The sequence below is a fragment of the Lolium perenne genome, chromosome 3 (assembly GCF_019359855.2).
Source record: "Lolium perenne isolate Kyuss_39 chromosome 3, Kyuss_2.0, whole genome shotgun sequence".
NCBI lineage: Eukaryota > Viridiplantae > Streptophyta > Magnoliopsida > Poales > Poaceae > Lolium > Lolium perenne.
This window is the reverse complement of record NC_067246.2, coordinates 264,867,496-264,886,633: the sequence shown is the minus strand read 5'-3', so window position 1 is coordinate 264,886,633 and position 19,138 is coordinate 264,867,496. Positions and strand designations below refer to the sequence as shown.

General features: G+C 44.4%; 1 protein-coding gene and 2 long non-coding RNA genes across 3 annotated transcripts; 1 reads left to right on the top strand and 2 right to left on the bottom strand.

Moving 5' to 3' along the window:
* Positions 1–7,600: 7,600 nt before the first annotated feature.
* On the bottom strand, positions 7,601–9,654 carry LOC139838588 (uncharacterized). Its single transcript, XR_011755993.1, has 2 exons — positions 9,398–9,654; positions 7,601–9,258 (listed from the first exon to the last, which is right to left on the bottom strand). It is a non-coding gene; the product is annotated as an uncharacterized lncRNA (long non-coding RNA).
* LOC127344100 (subtilisin-like protease SBT3.5) lies at positions 8,361–12,444 on the top strand. Its single transcript, XM_051370319.1, has 10 exons — positions 8,361–8,520; positions 8,609–8,700; positions 8,772–8,869; positions 9,654–9,815; positions 9,902–10,530; positions 10,648–10,718; positions 10,832–11,086; positions 11,183–11,300; positions 11,507–11,678; positions 11,777–12,444. Exons 1-10 carry the CDS (start codon positions 8,419–8,421, stop codon positions 12,319–12,321), a joined length of 2,244 nt encoding a protein of 747 aa, XP_051226279.1. The 5' UTR covers positions 8,361–8,418; the 3' UTR covers positions 12,322–12,444.
* LOC127344102 (uncharacterized) lies at positions 11,316–11,861 on the bottom strand. The gene is made up of 2 exons (XR_007877746.1): positions 11,737–11,861; positions 11,316–11,648 (listed from the first exon to the last, which is right to left on the bottom strand). It is a non-coding gene; the product is annotated as an uncharacterized lncRNA (long non-coding RNA).
* Positions 12,445–19,138: the final 6,694 nt, after the last annotated feature.

Below are 19,138 nucleotides of genomic sequence, written 5' to 3'. Positions count from 1 at the left end.
AGATGGCCTTGTGAAGCTTTCTTCTCGATCGGCAGCGTGGGGATCTTGGGATGCGGAAGTTCCTAGGAGTTACTCAGTAGGGTATGTGCGACATCCGACACTATCTTGCCCTTGCTTCTCATGGCCGAAGGGCGGCCTCCTCAGTCACATGGCAGTGAATATTCTTCATCTAGGTTTGGTGGCGGAGGATCTTCATCCTCTCTGTCCGAGCTCTTCATAGCGACGTTTCTCCAAGTGGTTCATCGGATATAGCGATGGTGCTGGCACAGGCGTTGAGCCGATTTCTTGGTTTTCTTCCGAGTTCTTGTTGCAAAGTTGTTGGTTGAGGTTGTAATGTTCTTTACTTTTTGAACCTTCCTATAAAATGCCATCCCAGTGCTGGAATATAACCCAGCTTCTAGGTCCTTCAGGACCCATCCGTGTTAAAAAAAATCTTTCGTTGATTTGTTTGTCGTGTACATATACTTAGGTGCGGCATTTTGTAAGCCAAGCTACATGTAGCTCCTTTTTCTGAAAAGATTAAAAATAGCATCTTAAAGTTTCACAAAAATCTGAATACAAAATTATAGATGTAGGTAAATGGTGTATATTCTTTAAATGTGCAATAACTCAAAATGATTTATATTTCCGGCAGTGCGGAAATAATAAAAGTGGAAATCAGAAGTAGTAAACACTGAATACATCACTTGTCGACGTTTAGATTTTTTCAAATTTTTATGAAACATTGAAATGGTATTTCTCCTTTAAAAAAAGGTCTACATGTAACCCAAGCTATATTTGTAGTTTTTCACATACTCCACATGTATGCAGGGGCGGCGCGTCTTGGAGGCCATACAGGGCCCTGGCCCAGTCTTTTCTCAATGCAAAACACTAACTCTAGCTTAAATAATCCAGATATTTGATACTTATTAGCCTAGTTTGCTTCATCTGGCCCAGGCTACAAAGTAACGCTGCCTTATAGGAAGATTTGGCCCATGCTTTGTTTAGTTTCACGCTCCGCCACTGATGTATGCATACTACTACTGGAGAATCATGGATCCAATTAAGTTTGGTCCGATAGATGAGCTATGGGACAAATCATCGAATCTTAAGTTGTCCACATCCTGTTATCCTCATGGCACTAAAGGCATCTCCACCGGGCGCGCCTAAAGGGCTTGTCTACACATGACTTTTGGCAGCGCGGGTGACCTAATTTTATGTCTGCCACTCTCACGTCGGCCCCGATCTATAGTGACCAGTCTGGAAGCGTCGAAAAATATTTTCACGTAGGATCGCATAGACGGGCAAGCACTGGCAGCGACCCCCAACCATAGTCCCGAATGTGCTGAGTTATCATAATCTTGCGAGGGTGCCACATTTTCCATTCCTTGTTTATCCCAAATGTGTTGAGTTATCATGATCTTGCTATGGTTTGTGTTGTCTACAGTTACAATGTATTGCTTATCTAATTTAGGATGATGTTGGTATGGTTTGTGTTGTCCACTTTAGCTATGTCTTTGTTCCCAAGTAGATTCACGCCTTCTGTGATAACTTTAGTCAGGCGCTTGTCTGCATTGAAGACTCTCAGATCCCTTCGCAAGTTGTCAATTCACAGTCCCTCTATGAGTCCAAGATGGTGGTCTGATGACGGGAAAATGGCGGCGACAAAAGTAACTAATGTACGTGTCCACGTCATAGAGACATATAGTATATAAATTTAAAGTTGCGCGGATATAAATGACAAATCAAGAATTGCGAGTACTTTATTTCCAGAACTCTTACATATGCATAAAAGAACTGTTAATTACATCTCCGAAGAGAAAACCCCTGATTAAGAATTCCAACATTTCTAATATAAATGATTACATCACATGACTATTACAAAAGATTAAATAGAAAATCTAAGTCCTCCTTGCTGTCGTCGACGCCGCCGTGCTTGGGGGAGCATTTAATCTTCTTTGAATTATCTTATGATTTCATATTGTTTATTTGGTGATATATGTGGCATACTTTTTTTACTTGCACTAGTATTAGAAGTACAAGGAATATGCGTGCATCAGATACAATTTTATTTAATCGGCTTATATGGAATGCATGATTAAGGTCATTTGCATTTTAGTTAGCCGACTAAAATAGTATTTAGCATGGTGCATGCAGTTTTGGCCATGTAATACACACGGCACACTTTTTTTATATGCATGAAGTAAGCTATATGCAGCTAGATTTTCATATTTGTTTAATACTACTGAGCTCGTTTGCACGTCACAGGGTATGCATATATAACCTATTTTTTAGCATGGGCAGTGTAAGCTGATGGTCACATATTGAATTAGCGTACATGCGTTTTGTTGGATTTTTGCCATGCGTACATGTTAAGGCATGGGCGAGGGGATTTCAATATGGGGTTGCCAATCTATTTGGAGGCAGATTTATGGCAACGTATGGAATTTCAGACATGACCTTTTGGAGCAGTGCAGCTTACGTAGACGGTTTTCTTTCATTTTGTTCTAGATTAGATTCATCTATTTTAGAGATTTGGCTAACTAGACTTTGTGGTACGTTTTAGACTGTACCAAGATTAATATTTGGTAATTTAATTTATTGGACGATACATGGGATTTTAAAGCTCTTTAGCTTGTGTCAATATGACCAAACTAAGGGCATGATGTTAACATGTAATTTTAAAGCAACTTATTTTGTGTCAATGTGACCAAAACAAGCAGATGATTTTAATAACATTTGTATTTTGAGAAACTCAGTTTGTGTTAATGTAACCAAACCAAGAGCCATTTATTTTAGTGATATGTGTATTTTATAGCAACTTGGTTTGTGTCGATATGACCAAAACAAGAGGCGAAATTTCTTATCATATGGGTATGGATGGTTATATGGATTTAAAGCAACTTGGTTTGTGTCAATGTGACCAAACCAAGAGCAATTATTTAGTAGTATGTACTTTTAGAGCAACTTGTCTTGTGTCAATGTAACCAAACCAAGAGCCATTATATATTTATTTTAGAGGATATTGATTTAAAGCTACTTGGTTCATGTCAATGTGACCAAACCAAGCGCTTGATTTTACCAATATTTGATTTTATAGCAACTTGTTTTGTGTCAATGTGACCAAAACAAGAGCATGATTTTAGTAACATTTGTATTTTGAGCGACTTGGTTTGTGTCAATGTAACCAAACCAAGAGCCATTTGTTTTAGTGACATGTGTATTTTATAGCAACTTGGTTTGTGTCGATATGACCAAAACAAGAGGCGAATTTTATTATCATGTGGGTATGGATGGTTATATTGATTTAAAGCAACTTGGTTTGTGTCAATGTGACCAAACCCAGAGCAATGATTTAGTAGTATGTATTTTTGGAGCAACTTGTTTTGTATCAATGTGACCAAAACAAGAGCCAATTATTTCATGATTATATGGATTTAAAGCAACTTGGATTGTGTCAGTGTGACCAAAACAAGAGCATGATTTGAGTAACATGTGTATTTTGAGCAACTTGGTTTGTGTCAATGTAACCAAACCAAGAGCCATTTGGTTCATGATTATATGGATTTAAAGCAACTTGGTTTGTGTCAATGTGACCAAACCAAGAGCAGCGATTTAGTAATAGTTTTCAGAGCAACTTGTTTTGTGTCAATGTGACCAAAACAAGAGCCAATAGTTTTAGGATCATAGAAAGAATGTAATATGAGAGGTAGCAATTTAGGAAGAGAAATCCCTAGTTCGTGTCAATGTGACCAAACTAGAGATTAGGAGGAGAAACTCCATGGTGTGTGTCAATGTGACCAGCCAAAGAGCAAAGAAAGGATCATATTCTCACCTTCTTGTAGATGTCCTCCTGGTGCTCTTCGTCAAGTATGCAAGTGCTGCAGCTCTGCAGCGCGTATGACGAGCGGCCAGCCGGCCGGACGTACAGCGATGGCGAAGCGTGGATTGGTGATTTTCTTAGCAATCTGTGTATGGAGAATGGGCGCGAATTGGCGGGGCTGTGAATATGGAGTCTGGGCGGGGGTGTGAATATGGAGTCTGATGCCGGAGCGCTGAGCCTGACCCTGTATATATAGAGCTGGCTGATGGCAGTTTCTCAGTCGACGCGGGGGACGCTCCCACGTTCGACAGATCGTGGAGCGAGGGTGGCGGTTCCACGTTAATTATTTAATCAGCTGATCGTTTGGATATCGATCGTGGAGAGCTGACCAAGTCCAAACCCCGCGTGGTACAGCGTTTGGATACGATCGTGGAGAGCCAACTTGATGGGCTGCTGCTATGCATCGGGTCATGGGTCTGATTAGTTAGTGTTTTATGGGTAGTTTAATAAGATGATTAGGCAGCGGTGCCGCTAAATCCATGCATACACGTAGCCTATCCAATAATGTGTATGGCATATATGAGATAGCTATCTAATAAATCGTTAACCTTTACTCATGCTTAATTTCTATACAGGTTGTAAAACTTCTCTTTGGTGAAAACTTCTCTATATATTTTGTCCATTTATTTTAGTTCAACGCGGCCGCCTTTTATGGGGTTGTCACGTTAAAGCCGAATTTAATTCTCGCACGGTCGAATACTTTAGAAATTTAGTGTCGCTCGCGGAGTTTTGAATTTAGGTCAATATTAGACTACCACCGTCGATGGCGACATACATGTTAATAAATTTACATTTGATTGTTTGGTACACCTTTTTATATTTGGAATTTATTTATTAATTTTAGCATATTTCATGATCATTTATTTTCGTTACAACTTAGGACAAATCGGTGTCAACATGGTCACCCCTGTGTCGGCCATAAATGGGCATGTGGCTGACCTGGTGGCTCAGGTAGCAGCAGAGGTGGCGGCGAGGATGGCCTCTTCAAAGAAGAGAAAGAACAACACTGAAGCGGCCAAGGTCTTGAAAGCCTCACATAAGGCGAACGCGGCCATGAAATGCCTTCCCTTCATGTCCAGCTTCGTGTTGAAGAAGATGTGCGCCTTGATCAAGAGCGGAGTGAGAAATGACAAAGGATTCAAGGAAGTCCACCTGACTGTTGTGGCGATGGCCCTGTTTGAACACTGTGGTGTAGGCATTAGCTCCACTCAGGTGTACAACCACCCGAGGAAGTGGTGGCAGAGGTGGCTCAACTTAGCAGGCTCCGCGATATAAGCGGGGCTCAGTGGTGCGACGAGAGCAAATGCATCATCCTTGAGTCTAAGCACTATTACGGGCATGTCGCGGTGAGCACGCTCTGTCCACCTCACTAACTCTTTTCATCACCGACGTGCACAACTAACATCATTGTCCCTTCATATCGTAGAATCACCCAAAGGATGCGGAGTACCCGAATGTTCCCATTGCGAACTACGATGAGATGCATGCCATCTTCTCCTTCGGCCTCGCCACCGGCAAGTACGCCATGGGATCAACTGATCCCCTGGGCACGGTTGTAGCTACGCCTTCACCTGAGGATGCTGAATTCAGGAGTCCGACACAGTCATCCTCGATCGGCCACCTGAGAAGGGTTGTCGACGCGCCTGATAAGCAGACCACCGGCAAGAGGAAGAGAGGTGCCTTCGCTGAAGATGAGCTGGTGGCCTTCACCAACATGATTTTTGCTGTGAAGGACGTCGCACAGGCCATCCGAGACAACAAGCCCACAGACATGCACCCGGACATGTACAATGCGGTCATGTACATGCTAGGCTTCGCCGAGAAGGATCTCATGGTGGCGTTGAGCCACCTCGTCGACCACAAGGCCTAGGGTTGCAGCTTCGTGGGCATGACCTCTGACTAAGGAACTACCTTGCCAAGTACCAAGCTATAGTGGTGCCCTTAAGAGCGTGGTTTAGGGGATGCATGCGTGGAGGTGATGATGATGGCTAGGGTTGAAAGACATTTGATGGCCCTTTTTGTAACTATGATGAGGTAGTATATTGTATACTAACCCCTTAGGTGATGGTGAACTTGCAGTGTTAGGATGACACCCACTTTGGTTGTGGTGGTAGGATGACACCATAGTAGTGTAGGATGAACTTGTGATCCACTTTTGCAATGATCATGCATGCCCTCTATTTGTAGTTTATCATTTGTTGTCAATATTGTGTTGTTCTCTTACGACTTTGTTTGAAGTTACATTACTCTATTATGAATTGGTTCATGGTTGTGATCGATTACTTGTTCTTATTATGCCATGCCAGTGGTATGTGGTGTTCCGAGGACGGGTTCTAGAAATCTATAGCTCATGAAGGATCTGTCAGGAAAGTCATTGGCTACTTCAACAACAGCTACAGAGGTTATGGCATGGTATTCTCACTCTTAAAGTATGGTAAGGATATGAAACTATTATTTGTGTAACCAAATAATTGATTCGTGTTTTCGTGCGTCCAAATTGAGCTGGAAGTAGGCAACCAAACAATGGGGGCTCACTTCCCTACCAGGTGCAGATATGAGTGGTCTAGTCGACCAAACAACAGGTCGTTTCTGGCCCGTGGCCCGTCTAAAACGCGCAGGGGCGTTTTCTTCATCACGCAGTGGTGCACAAAATCGATCTAGGCTACCAAACGGGCCTGTCCCTCTGTGATGACATGGACTCTACACAAATGCGCCTGATTCCGGTCTCTGGAGTTGTACAAGCTATGCCGTTTTGGCCACGTTCGCGCAATTCATTTAGGGTGTGTTTGATAGTCCGGACCAACTGAGAAATTTTCATTCCAGTAGTCCAATTTTTTCATCTAGCCATTGTCCACCACATACGAAAAATACCCCTCGGCCCTGCCCAACAAAGAAGCTCGATTTAAGCATCTTACCTCGGCCTAGCTGAGCAGCACGCGAGGCTCACCGCCCACACGAAAACACTATATTATTCTCCCTCGTCTCCAAGGCCGCCGCCGCAACCACTCGCCATGATCTCGCGCCGCCGCTGCCTGCCACAAGCATGGTCGCTAGCCGCAAACTCCACCACGGCCTCGCACCGCCAGCAGCAAGCTCATTCGTTGCCTTGCGCCGCAACAGCCACTAGCAGCAAGCTCCGCCATGGCCTCGCACCGCCACGACCGCCAACAGCAAGCTCCGCCATGGCCCGCCGGCGGAAAGCTTGACCATCGATCTAAGAACCTAGTTGAATCTTTTGTTTTCTGTTCAAGGTGCTTTGTGTAAAATTTGGACCTTTTGTAAATTCATATTTCTGCACATGCGAGTGAGCATGTCTTAGCACATACAAGCCCAGCAAACAACATCGTACAGCAGGTATCAACGCACACGTGCTACCAAACACATGTCAAAATCTCAACCCAACTTAACTGGGATCGTCATGTATGAGGGGAGATGGAGATTCTCTGTTGGCCCATGCTACCAAACACATCCTTAGGGCAGCAGCGCACCTTGGGCCCACTCTCGGATGAAGTTCTCTTCCTGGCTACTGGTTAGTCGAGAGTGCACACCTGGCTCCTAAGAACATGTCAGGTAGTGTTTGATACTGAAGTTTTTGCGAGCATTACTGGGGATAATACTCTAGAGTTTGGGTGAAACCGCTACCATCATTCAATCCCCACAAAACATCATCCCCGATCCACTAAGTAAAAGTAGAGTATTGAGAATTGAAAAAAAATACAGTAAAATTTGAGAAAAAGCGGAAATAAATGGGGATTAAACTCATTCAATGTTTATAGTACCAAACATGCTTTTAGAAGCAAGTGAAAACTTAGGGTTCATTAAAAATTATCTCCACTAACCTCCACAACAAACTCTAGAATCAAATAAGGCCTCACCGAGGACAAAGCGGGGTAGGTAGGATTATTGAAATGAGAATCGTCAGTGCCACTTCTAGAAACGGCTAGCCACATGATGCTGCACTGCTGCCCGCCCAACCAAATGCCGCACGAGGCTCGACCATGTTCATCTCCTGGCGCCCCCTCCCGCGGTCACTGCGGATACGGCGCATGCGTTCATCATGCTCTGCCCTGGCTCATCTCGAAGACAAGTAACGGAGCGGGCCGCCGCTCCCTCTCTTCAGCTCACCCCCAAACTCTGCCCAAACGCCGCCGCGCTATGTGCTGTGTGCATCTCCCCCAGAGCCTGGGTCGCTCCGTTGAAGATTGGCTTGCAGGGCTCCCCCGTTGCAACTATTCTCCCCCTGGGTTGAAAATTGAAAAACATGATGCTGATTGCAGCAGGCAAAAACAGCCAAGGTTCCGGCGGGTCCGTATGTCCATTTTTCCATGCCACTCCAGATGATTGTATGGACTTATCTCCCATGGGAAATTAAGTTGAATGCTATAGCAGGGCGAAAATGCAACACCCTGGAAACTTCACGGCGGAAAATTGGCTATATGTTTGACCTTTCTTTCTAGACATGGGCATTTAATCAGTCATCACACAAGAGAGACTAAAACGCCTATAACTACCACTACCTAACTGGACCATATTAACATGTGTTCTACCATACCAACATGGATTTTCACTTTTCTCCTCGGCGTTTCTCAGCTTGCATCATATTCTGCTTATGCCTTACGATAAGCACAAGCATAACCAGAGCAGATGGATCTCAAAAGGTATTGGTGATGCATTACTCTACATCTTATTTCATAGCGTTGATTCTGTTTGATGCTAACATATGTTTTCTGTTCTCCCCACGCATAGCTGTATATCGTCTACCTGGGCGAGAAGAAACATGAGGACGCTGCTCTGGTCACAGCTTCACACCATGACATGCTCAGCGCCATTCTTGGAAGGTAAAAAGAACTAGCTTCCTAGCTCTCCAGTAAGGCTGTCATTTTTCTCATCAGTTGCTGATCTGTTTCAGCAAGCAAGAGGCGTTGGCCTCCATCACTTATAGCTACAAGCATGGCTTCTCAGGCTTCGCGGCGATGCTAACAGATGACCAAGCACAAGATCTTGCAGGTGCGCTAATTGTTATTTTGGGAACTGAAAGTTTTCATTACCCCTGGCCTCTGCATCTAGATGCATATAGCCAAATCTTATTACAAGTCGTTGGTCCAAAGAAAAGTTATACTAATCAAAAGGTGTGAAAGGCCACGGTTTTTTTAATCAAGCCTAATGAACAAAGTGTGACAGACCACACAAAAACAAATTACCCGTTGTCTAATTCTCTGCTAATCTAATACTAAGATAGCCAAATTGAAGAATTCTATCCTGATGCAGCTGAAGAAAGAAATGACGATCTTTGGTGATTAAAATTTGCTTCTTTATAGAAAGTGCATATTTTAAGCAGTTTATCTTTCCAATCATGATGTGAGATCCAGGGGATAGTTTTATGGTTCTTCTCAAACCTACTCTACAACAACAACAACCAAGTCTTTCAGTCCCAAACAAGTTAGGGTAGGCTAGAGTTGAAACCCATAAGATCTCGAAGCCAAGTCATGATTCCGGAACGTGGATAGCTAACTTCCACACACCCCTTTCTCAAACCTACTCTGGCCATAATTAAGTTTTCGTGTAATGTAAAAAGGGTGAGGAACTTTTAATATGATGAATATCATTAGTTGACTGTTACATGACTATTTCTAAGTCGGGTTATGACCATTTCTCTTGTAACTTTGTGCTGTATACACCACACAAATAACTAAGTGGACAGACTTCTGATTTTAATTTGTAGGAGGGGCCAGTTTAGCTTTTTAAGATGAAGAAGAAATATAGTTCCTTACTTTTTCTTTTACATTTTCAGACCTACCTGAAGTTATCAGCGTTATTCCAAATCAGCATCATGAGTTGATGACCACAAGAAGCTGGGATTTCCTTGGCATGAACCTGAACCACAAGCCAGCAAGTAAACTTCTGCAGAGGAGCAAATATGGAGAAGACGTAATTATTGGGATAGTTGACACTGGTCAGTCCTTCATTGTTACTTGTTAGCAGGTTAATTATAAAATTCTTCACTAAGCAAATTCTTGCTAAACACTGCATATTATGCAGGGATCTGGCCTGAATCAAGAAGCTTCAGCGACAATGGATACGGACCAATACCATCGAGATGGAAGGGTGTGTGTCAGCTGGGACAGGCCTGGGAGGGCACAAACTGCAACAGGAAAATCATAGGCGCACGGTACTATGCTGCAGGAGTGGACAAAGCTTACCAAGAGAAGAATTACATGTCTGCACGGGACATAAATGGGCATGGAACACACACCGCATCCATAGCAGCCGGTACAGTGGTAGAGGGAGTCAGCCTCCATGGCCTTGGAGTAGGGGTGGCACGTGGTGGTGCGCCCCAAGCGCGCCTTGCTGTGTACAAGGTCGGGTGGGACACAACAGACCCAACAATAACTGTGCAGGCTTCTAGTGCCGCAGTGCTAGCAGCTTTCGATGATGCAATTCATGATGGAGTTGACATCCTATCCCTATCACTTGGGGTTGATGAAAACTCATTTGGTGCACTCCATGCAGTCCAGAAGGGTATTACCGTTGTTTATGCCGCGGGAAATAGCGGGCCTCGACCACAAGTCATTTTTAACACAGCTCCTTGGGTCATTACAGTCGCAGCGAGCAAGATCGACCGGTCTTTTCCAACTGCAATTACCCTGGGAAACAATCAAACCTTAGTGGTAAGTATGTATACTAGAGAAATATGATCTTTGTTAAGAGGCTTAGAGCACCTTTGTTCCATTAATCATACTCAAACAACCACGCAAAAGTTATGAATAACTCTTTCATATTTGCAGGGTCAGTCACTCTATTACATGCTTAAAAATGAATCCACAAGTCGGTTCAAACCACTTGTACATGGAGGAAGGTGTGTCAGTTGCTATTTCATTTCTTGATTAACAGTAGATAGATGCTAGTTTATCTTTAGGCGTTAAATTTCCGAATCTAATTGGGCAATTATTGTTGTCTTTCTGTTTACAGTTGCTCACCGGAGGCGCTAAATAGCACAATAATCAACGGAAAAGTTGTGTTATGCATTGCAGAAAAATTTGGCCCAGCAGCAGACATGATCTCAGACGCCATAACAAACATCAAAAGTGGTGGGGCATCTGGTTTTATATTTGCTCTATATACCATAGATGTTCTTTTGAGCACTGATGATTGCAAGGGCATGGCATGTATAATTGTTGACAATGCTATTGGGTTTCAAGCTACAACATACATCGGAAGCGAGAGGTAAAAACACTTTTCTGAGACCTGCCACGCTTAGTAGATGTTGTTTTCTCTGCAACCATTTGAAGACTCAGCTAAACTGTGCTTCAATTTAAACAGCTTGCCAATTGTGAAGATTGAGCCAGCAAGAAGTATTACAGGAAAACAAGTTCCTGGGCCAAAAGTGGCATTCTTCTCTTCAAGAGGCCCGTCCACCAAATATCCTACAGTTCTCAAGGTACACAAGCTAAAATGAGCGCATCATGTTGGCTTCCACTGCAATCTATATTATAATTTATAATTATAAAACAATGTTGGAACAAACATGAGGTTAGGTGATATTAAGATTTCTATCGGAAATAGGGATGTTGCTTTTGACTGATAAATTAGCACTACTTCCATACAGTCAAATTATCTGAACCCCTGTTGTAACTACTTTAACAGCCTGACATAGCCGCACCTGGAGTCAACATCTTAGCGGCCAAAGGAGATGCATATGTATTCAACTCAGGGACGTCCATGTCAGCCCCACATGTCGCAGGCGTCGTAGCATTGCTAAAGGCTGTCCATCCTCATTGGTCTCATGCTGCGCTCAAATCAGCAATTGTTACCACTGGTAAATTTCATAAATATGACATCCATATGAAAAACTATCCTGACCAATACATACACACCTTTATTAACAACGATTTACTCTTATTTGCATGGGTAAAGCATTAACCAAGGATGAATATGGCAATCCAATGTTAGCAGAAGCCCTACCCCGGAAGGTTGCAGACCCATTTGACTATGGAGGTGGAAACATAAATCCTGATGCAGCTGCCGATCCTGGCCTTGTTTACGACATCGATCCAATGGATTACAACAAGTTCTTCGCCTGCAAGATCCAGAAATACGGTATTTGCAACATTACAACAACATTGCCCGCCTATCACCTAAACCTTCCTTCTATATCAATTCCTGAACTAAGGCATCCAATTAAAGTGCGGCGAGCAGTCACAAACGTTGGCAAGGTCGATGCAGTTTACCAATCCGATATACAGTCACCCCTAGGAGTCAAGATCAAAGTTGAACCACCTACCCTAGTCTTCAGTGTCGCAAAGAAAGTGCACACCTTCAAGGTTAGCATAACACCTCTGTGGAAGGTGCAAGGAGACTACACGTTCGGCAGCCTGACTTGGCACAACGAGCACCACTCCGTAAGGATCCCGATAGCAGTCCGGATCACAATCCAAGATTTCTACGCCGATGTTGCGTAGTATACGAAGAATGTCATACAGTATGAAAAATAAAGATTGGTGACCTCTACAGTGGGTGTGGCGGGTGTGCCCATTTGTAACTGTACTTGGAGATTTTTTTTTGCAATAAAACAATTGTGGACATGCTCGGTTCTTGATTTTACCCCGATGAATCGCACAACGGAAAACTCCGTACAAAAAAATCGCGCAACGGAAATTGCTGCAGAGGGAGGAGGCCAGCTAGGAGGAACCTGGAGGGCGTGGGCTGCGGGGAGCTTCGCCGAATTGGCCTTGGAGAGTGACCACCGCCCCTGCAGTCGCCATGGGAATGCGGGTCCGCGTGCGCCGCCCTCCGGCTGCCGGAATCGACTTGACTCCCGGTGCCGGTATCGCCGCCTTTTTCCGCTTCTGCACATGGGCCTTGTTACTTATAAATGGGCCTTATGGTCTATCCGGATGACTCACATACTTGTCCTAAAGAAAATCTCAAGCACGTAACCTTTCAGCCTCGGGCCCCTCCAAGCCACAAATATTCTTCGTTTCAGCAGCTCGTTTTTTTTTTTCTCATCTTAACATTGCCGAGCCACATGCCCATTTTCGTCTGGCATGGGAAGTCACTTTCTCGCCGGCAAGCAATGGTCACCCGTGTGTAGAGTTTAGAGGCGTGTGTATGCACTGACATAACTCGGCAAGCCATTGCAGTGTGAGGTAACGACGAACCTACTTGGCACGTGCGTCTACCGCGTAGCTTCGCTATCAGGAAACCTGGAGCATACATTATGTGCCACAAATCACAAAAGTAGACTCGCAGATATTGTATTGCAGTTACTCGGATAACACGCGTATGATCTTGTCAACCTACAAGGATACGAATCGTTCTCTTCAATAACCCGTACACGGAAGACCATTATCATCAATAATCTGATCGATAGTTCGATACTGATAGGCTAAACCATTACAACCTCGATACTGATAGGCTAAACTATTGCAGCCTCTCATCCATCGTGCAGGAAACGTGCAGGGGCGGAGCCAGAAAATAATTTTAGAGGGGGTAAAGATGTGCTAATTGGAGCAATATTTTTTTTTAAGTGGGGGCAAATCACTATTTGGCATGGCATATTACAAAGAAAGTGAAAATTGAGTGGGAGCAGCTGCCCCCCTTGGCTTACATGCTGGATCCGCCCTTGGAAACGTGTAGTACTCCTTCCCAATTCTGACTCAATCTGCACACGGATTCAGATACAGAATGCTACCCAGCCGCAATCTGTGGATTCGTCATCGACGTGGCGTACGTAGACCAGTCAACACTAGGCTGGGTCAACTCTGGATCCTTGTATAAATATCCATGCGCGCAGCAGCTGCCCACGACATCGATCGAGTTGAAGCAGTAGATAAACAGCGGGAAAGAAATCTCACCCACAGCCACAAGAATCGGCGCGTGCGCTCTAGACTGCAGCTGGGAAGCAAGCAAGCAAGGAAGAAGAAGAAGAAGATGATGACGAGACATTTCTTACTTTGCGCGCTCCTCCTCGTGCTGCTCTGCCTGGTGGCGAGCATCGCGGAAGGGAAGGGCGGAAGCGGAGGCCGTGGAGGCGGCCGAGCCTACATCGGCGGCAGTGGCGGTGCCAGAGGAAGCGGGTCCGGCAGTCCGCGTAGCCTTAGCGGCGGCACCTGGGCGGCGTGCATCGGCTCCTCTCTGCTTGTCGCGGCGGCCATGCTCTAGCTTAGTACTCAGTTTATAGTTATACGGCTCGACTTCGTTAGGAGCTAGGCTTCCTGTGCCCTCGTCCGCCATTTTTGCATTGTTCTTGGGACTTGGGCCATCTCTGATTTGTTTGCAGTTGTACATACGTATGTAAGCAGATTCATGGATTCAATATGTTTTATCCTGATTACAAGACTGCGTACGCAGCTAAATGTGATTGTGAACTTATTTCATTTTGTCGGAGGAGCGCGCAATTCTATCCATAAAACTACTACTCCCTCCGTCCATAAAGAATATCATACACATCTAAGGCCTCCTTTGATTCATAGGAAGGGAAAAGTATAGGAATAGAAAAATCATAGGATTGAGATGTCATGTCTACTTGAATTCAATGGAAAGATGAAATTTGTTTGATTGTAGCAAAGAAATTTTTCCTTTACAAGATTCCTATAAAATTAGTTTCTGCAGGATATATTCCTATAAATCAAACACTTGTGTAGAAAATTTTTCCATAGAATCTAAATCTTACATAATTCCTATACAGATCCTATGAATGAAAAGAGGCCTAAATTTTAACAAATATAAGACATCCTTTTATAAACGAGGGTAGTACTAGTATTATTTTAAATGGAGACAAAAGTTTTTTCCATATAGTATATCATTAACCAAAAGCAAATTGTGCACAATCCATTAATAGAAATCAGACAAAATTGTTACAAATGACTGCACAACACAAAGACACGGACCGACCTAGCTACCCACACAGTCTCGAGACACTACTGAGGGAAAACACCCATCAAGGCTGCCTAGGCACATCTGCCACCTTTATCACCCATCTTTCTCGATCCAGTGACACAGACTTGAGATTAGACAATCATCAATGGGTCGATCATCATTAACCATTGTACAAATCCCACGTTGCCGCATGCCAAACAATTGACCAAGCACGCCAATGACACATTTCGACTTTTGCGGAGCTTAGGAGAAATATGCAGGTTTGCGTCAACCGAGGCTCTCGTGGAACAAGAAGTTGAGATTTTAGAGGTACTCAAATTTGAAGAAAATAACATAAAATGTACGTAACTGAAAAGATAAAATTCAATAAACTCCGAGATAGGAAGCTACTTAGCTAACTAAAGTTGGAAATTTGTAAAAGCATGAATCGTCGAAGAAGTTAAATCATAAAATGTAGTAAAAAGATAGAAAATTAAAGGCTTCAAAGGCAACATCAAAGACAAACATGGTTGCTCTTGGGTGCTAACCTTACTAACATATTAATTTTTATTGTCATGAATGAACAAAAAATGATTTGTGATTTTTCGGACTAGATGAGATGAGGTCTGCATATCCTCACTGCAAATAACGGCAAGTGCTAATGCCTATGAACTTGACTTAGGAAAATCCCCTTTGTGAACTTGGAAACCAACATGGTCAAAGCATGGAAAGGAAAGTATTAGAAAAGCTAAGCTACATCAACATAGGTCTAGGGTAGAAAACATAGCACTTCTAAGATTCCCTAGATTTGTGCATGTACACTTATGAGTTCATGGACATTTGGAGGAGAAATTGGAGGAGAAAGGTGTCGAGGTTGTTGACTTCTATGGGCGGTTATGCAACAGGGGAGCTACAAGCCTACAAACACTGGTAGAAAAATAGGCTTCCGTCCAGCCCCATAAGTCGCGAAGCAAAAGGAACCGCGACTAATGGGATCTTTAGTCGCGGTTCGGGAGGCGAACCGCGACCAAAGGCCTGGGCCCAGGGCGCTCGGTGGCCAGCTGGTGCACGTGGGGGGCTTTAGTCGCGGTTGGACTTCCGATTGCTTTGAGGGGGCTCCTGCCGGAAAATGTTCGAGTAGCCATTGTGAAGCTATGTGCATTCCTCAATGCAATCTCTCAGAAGGTAATCAATCCAGAAGTTCTACCACGGTTACAGAACGATGTGATCCAATGTCTTGTCAGTTTCGAGTTGGTGTTCCCGCCATCCTTCTTCAATATTATGACGCACCTCCTGGTTCACCTAGTCAATGAGATTTCCATTCTCGGTCCTGTATTTCTACACAATATGTTCCCCTTCGAGAGGTTCATGGGAATATTAAAGAAATATGTTCGTAACCGTGCTAGGCCAGAAGGAAGCATCGCCAAGGGCTATGGAAATGAGGAGGTAATTGAGTTTTGTGTTGACTTTGTTCCTGACCTTAAGCCGATTGGTCTTCCTCGATCGCGGCACGAGGGGAGACTAAGTGGAAAAGGCACGATCGGAAGGAAATCAACGATATGTATGGACGGCCATTCTCTGACTGAAGCACACCACATAGTTCTGACCAATTCCAGCTTGGTGGCTCCGTACTTTGAGAAACACAAGAATATTTTACGCTCGTACAACCCTGGGAAGCCTGAATCCTGGATTAGGAAGGCCCACATGGAGACTTTCGGCAGTTGGTTGAGAAAACATTTAATGAATGACGATCATGTTGTAGATCAGCTGTACATGTTGGCCAAGACACCATCTTCGACTATAACGACTTTCCAAGGGTACGAGATAAATGGGAATACATTTTACACGATCGCCCAAGATAAAAAGAGCACCAACCAAAACAGTGGTGTCCGCTTTGATGCAGCAACCGAGAATGGGCAAAAGGTCACATATTATGGTTACATAGAGGAGATATGGGAACTTGACTATGGACCCTCCTTTAGGGTCCCTTTGTTCCGGTGCAAATGGTTCAAGCTAACAGGAGGTGGGGTAAAGGTGGACCAGCAATACGGAATGACAATGGTGGATTTCAACAATCTTGGTTACCTTGACGAACCATTCGTCCTAGCGAAAGATGTCGCTCAGGTTTTCTATGTGAAGAACATGAGTAGCAAACCGAGGAAACGGAAAGATAAGAAAACGATCAGTACATCATGCGATGATCCAAAGCGCCACATTGTTCTTTCAGGGAAAAGAAACATCGTGGGAGTGGAGGACAAGACAGACATGTCAGAAGATTATAATATGTTTGCTGAAATTCCGCCCTTCAAAGTGAACACCGACCCAAGCATTAAGTTAAATGATGAGGATGCTCCATGGATACGGCACAATCGTAAGCAAGCAGGGACACAAGGAAAGAAATGATGTGTAATAATTTATTGTACCAAACTTTGTTGAATGGATCATGTGAATTATATTACCCGTGATGTGTTTGGTGTCCATTTTCGAATGATTCAATTGACTCGAGATAGCACTGATGATACATAAAATTTGGAGTGATTCAGTCATACTCCTGCATACAGGAAATTTGGAGTGACTAAGTCATACTCGTGCATACATGAAATTTGGAGTGATTTAGTCATACTCCTGCCTAGGCGTATAATATGCATACTCGTAGTCTTCATAGCCGCCGCCGTTGTACTGGTAGTCGTCGCCTTCTAAGTTGCCGCCGTCGTCGTCGCTGTCGCTGCCGTCGTCGGGCGGCGCTCGTGGCTCGAACTGAGGGTAGCGCAGGCAGGGGATATCGCCGGCCGTGATGTAGTCCATGACGCTCTGCAGAGTCCGGCCGTACCACCATAGCCGACGGCCGGCCTCGTGGAAGTTTCCAGGAGGCAGACCGTCCTCCTCATACCTGGCGAGCGCCCTCTCACGCCGATTGATGAAGAAGGCGTCCCAAGTATGCTGGTTATCGGGATGCCAGCGGGGATTCATCCGCTGCTCCGGCGTGAGGTCGAGGTAGTAGTGGTTCGTGATGGCCGCCCGGCGCGCAGTACCCTGAGGGACGGGAGGGACCGGCACGCCGCCGGCGCTTAGGCTCCAGCCGGCGGGGACGCGGTAGCCCGGTGGGCAAGGGTAGTTCGAGGCGCAAAGCTCCTCCACCTGCTGGTAGGTTAGAGTGGGTGCGGTGGAAGCCATGAGAGAGTGATGAGAGATTGTAGAGATGTGATAATGCTGGCCAAGCCGGGCTACATATATGTAGTGACAAATGGCGGGAAAAATGGGAGCGGGAAGACAAGAGGCGGGAAGAAAGTGGCGGGAAGAAAGAGGCGGGAAGAAATTGGCGGGAAGAAATTGGCGGGAAGAAAGAGGCGGGAAGACAGGGAAGAAATGGCGGGAAGACGAGGCGGGAAGAGGGGGTCGACGGAAAGACAGAGGCGGGAAGAGGGGGCCAACGAGAAGACAGAGGCGGCCGGGAAGAACTGGTGGGAAAAACTGGTGGGAAGAGGGAGGCGGAAAGATTTCTATTTATAAGATTTTTAATTGAATTAGTTTTATTTTTCTTAATTTTTTGATATATTATTTGTATTTTTAAGATTTTGAATTGAATTAGTTTTATTTTTATGAATTTATTGATGTATTATTTGTATTTTTAAAATTTTGAATTGAATTAGTTTTATTTTTCTGAATTTATTGATGTATTATTTGTATTTTCAAGATTTTGAATTGAATTAGTTTTATTTTTATGAATTTATTGATGTATTATTTGTATTTTTAAAATTTTGAATTGAATTAGTTTTATTTTTCTGAATTTATTGATGTATTATTTGTATTATCAACATTTTGAATTGAATTAGTTTTATTTTTCTGAATTTTTTTGATATATTATTTGTATTTTTAAAATTTTGAATTGAATTAGTTTTATTTTTCTGAATTTTTTGAGATATTATTTGTATTTTAAAATTCTGAAATTAAAAAGTATTTTGAAAAAAAGACCTTTAGTCGCGGTTGGCCTGGCCAACCGCGACTAATGGTCCTTCCCGCGAGAAACCGAAAAACCGGCGAAAAAACACTTTAGCCGCGGTTGGGGTCACCAACCGCGACTAAAGGGTACCCTTTAGTCGCGGTTGGTGACCCCAACCGCGACTAAAGGCTGCTACCTATATATTTGCGCGCGGCGCCGAGCGGTTCGCTTCTTCGTTTTCTCGCTCTCGACGCTCGCCGTTCGCACTTTCGACGCCGCCAACGACGCCACCACCTCGCCGTCTCTCTCTCACCGTGCCGCTCGCCGAACGTCGCTCGCCGCGCCGCGCCGCCTCGCCGAACGTCGCTCGCCGCGCCGCCGCCTCGCCGCGCCGCTCTCGCCTCACCGTGCCGCCTCGCCGAGAACGTCGCTCGCCGCGCCGCCGCCTCTACGCCGTTTCCCCGCAGAACGCCTCGCCT

What these genes read in the sequence shown, in the direction of transcription:
- LOC127344100 (XM_051370319.1), top strand. Translation starts at nt 8,419, where the DNA reads ATGGATTTTCACTTTTCTCCTCGGCGTTTCTCAGCTTGCATCATATTC. An exon ending in GAGCAGATGGATCTCAAAAG is followed by an intron (nt 8,521 to 8,608) that starts GTATTGGTGATG and finishes CCCCACGCATAG; the next exon opens with CTGTATATCGTCTACCTGGG. An exon ending in CCACTTGTACATGGAGGAAG is followed by an intron (nt 10,719 to 10,831) that starts GTGTGTCAGTTG and finishes TTCTGTTTACAG; the next exon opens with TTGCTCACCGGAGGCGCTAA.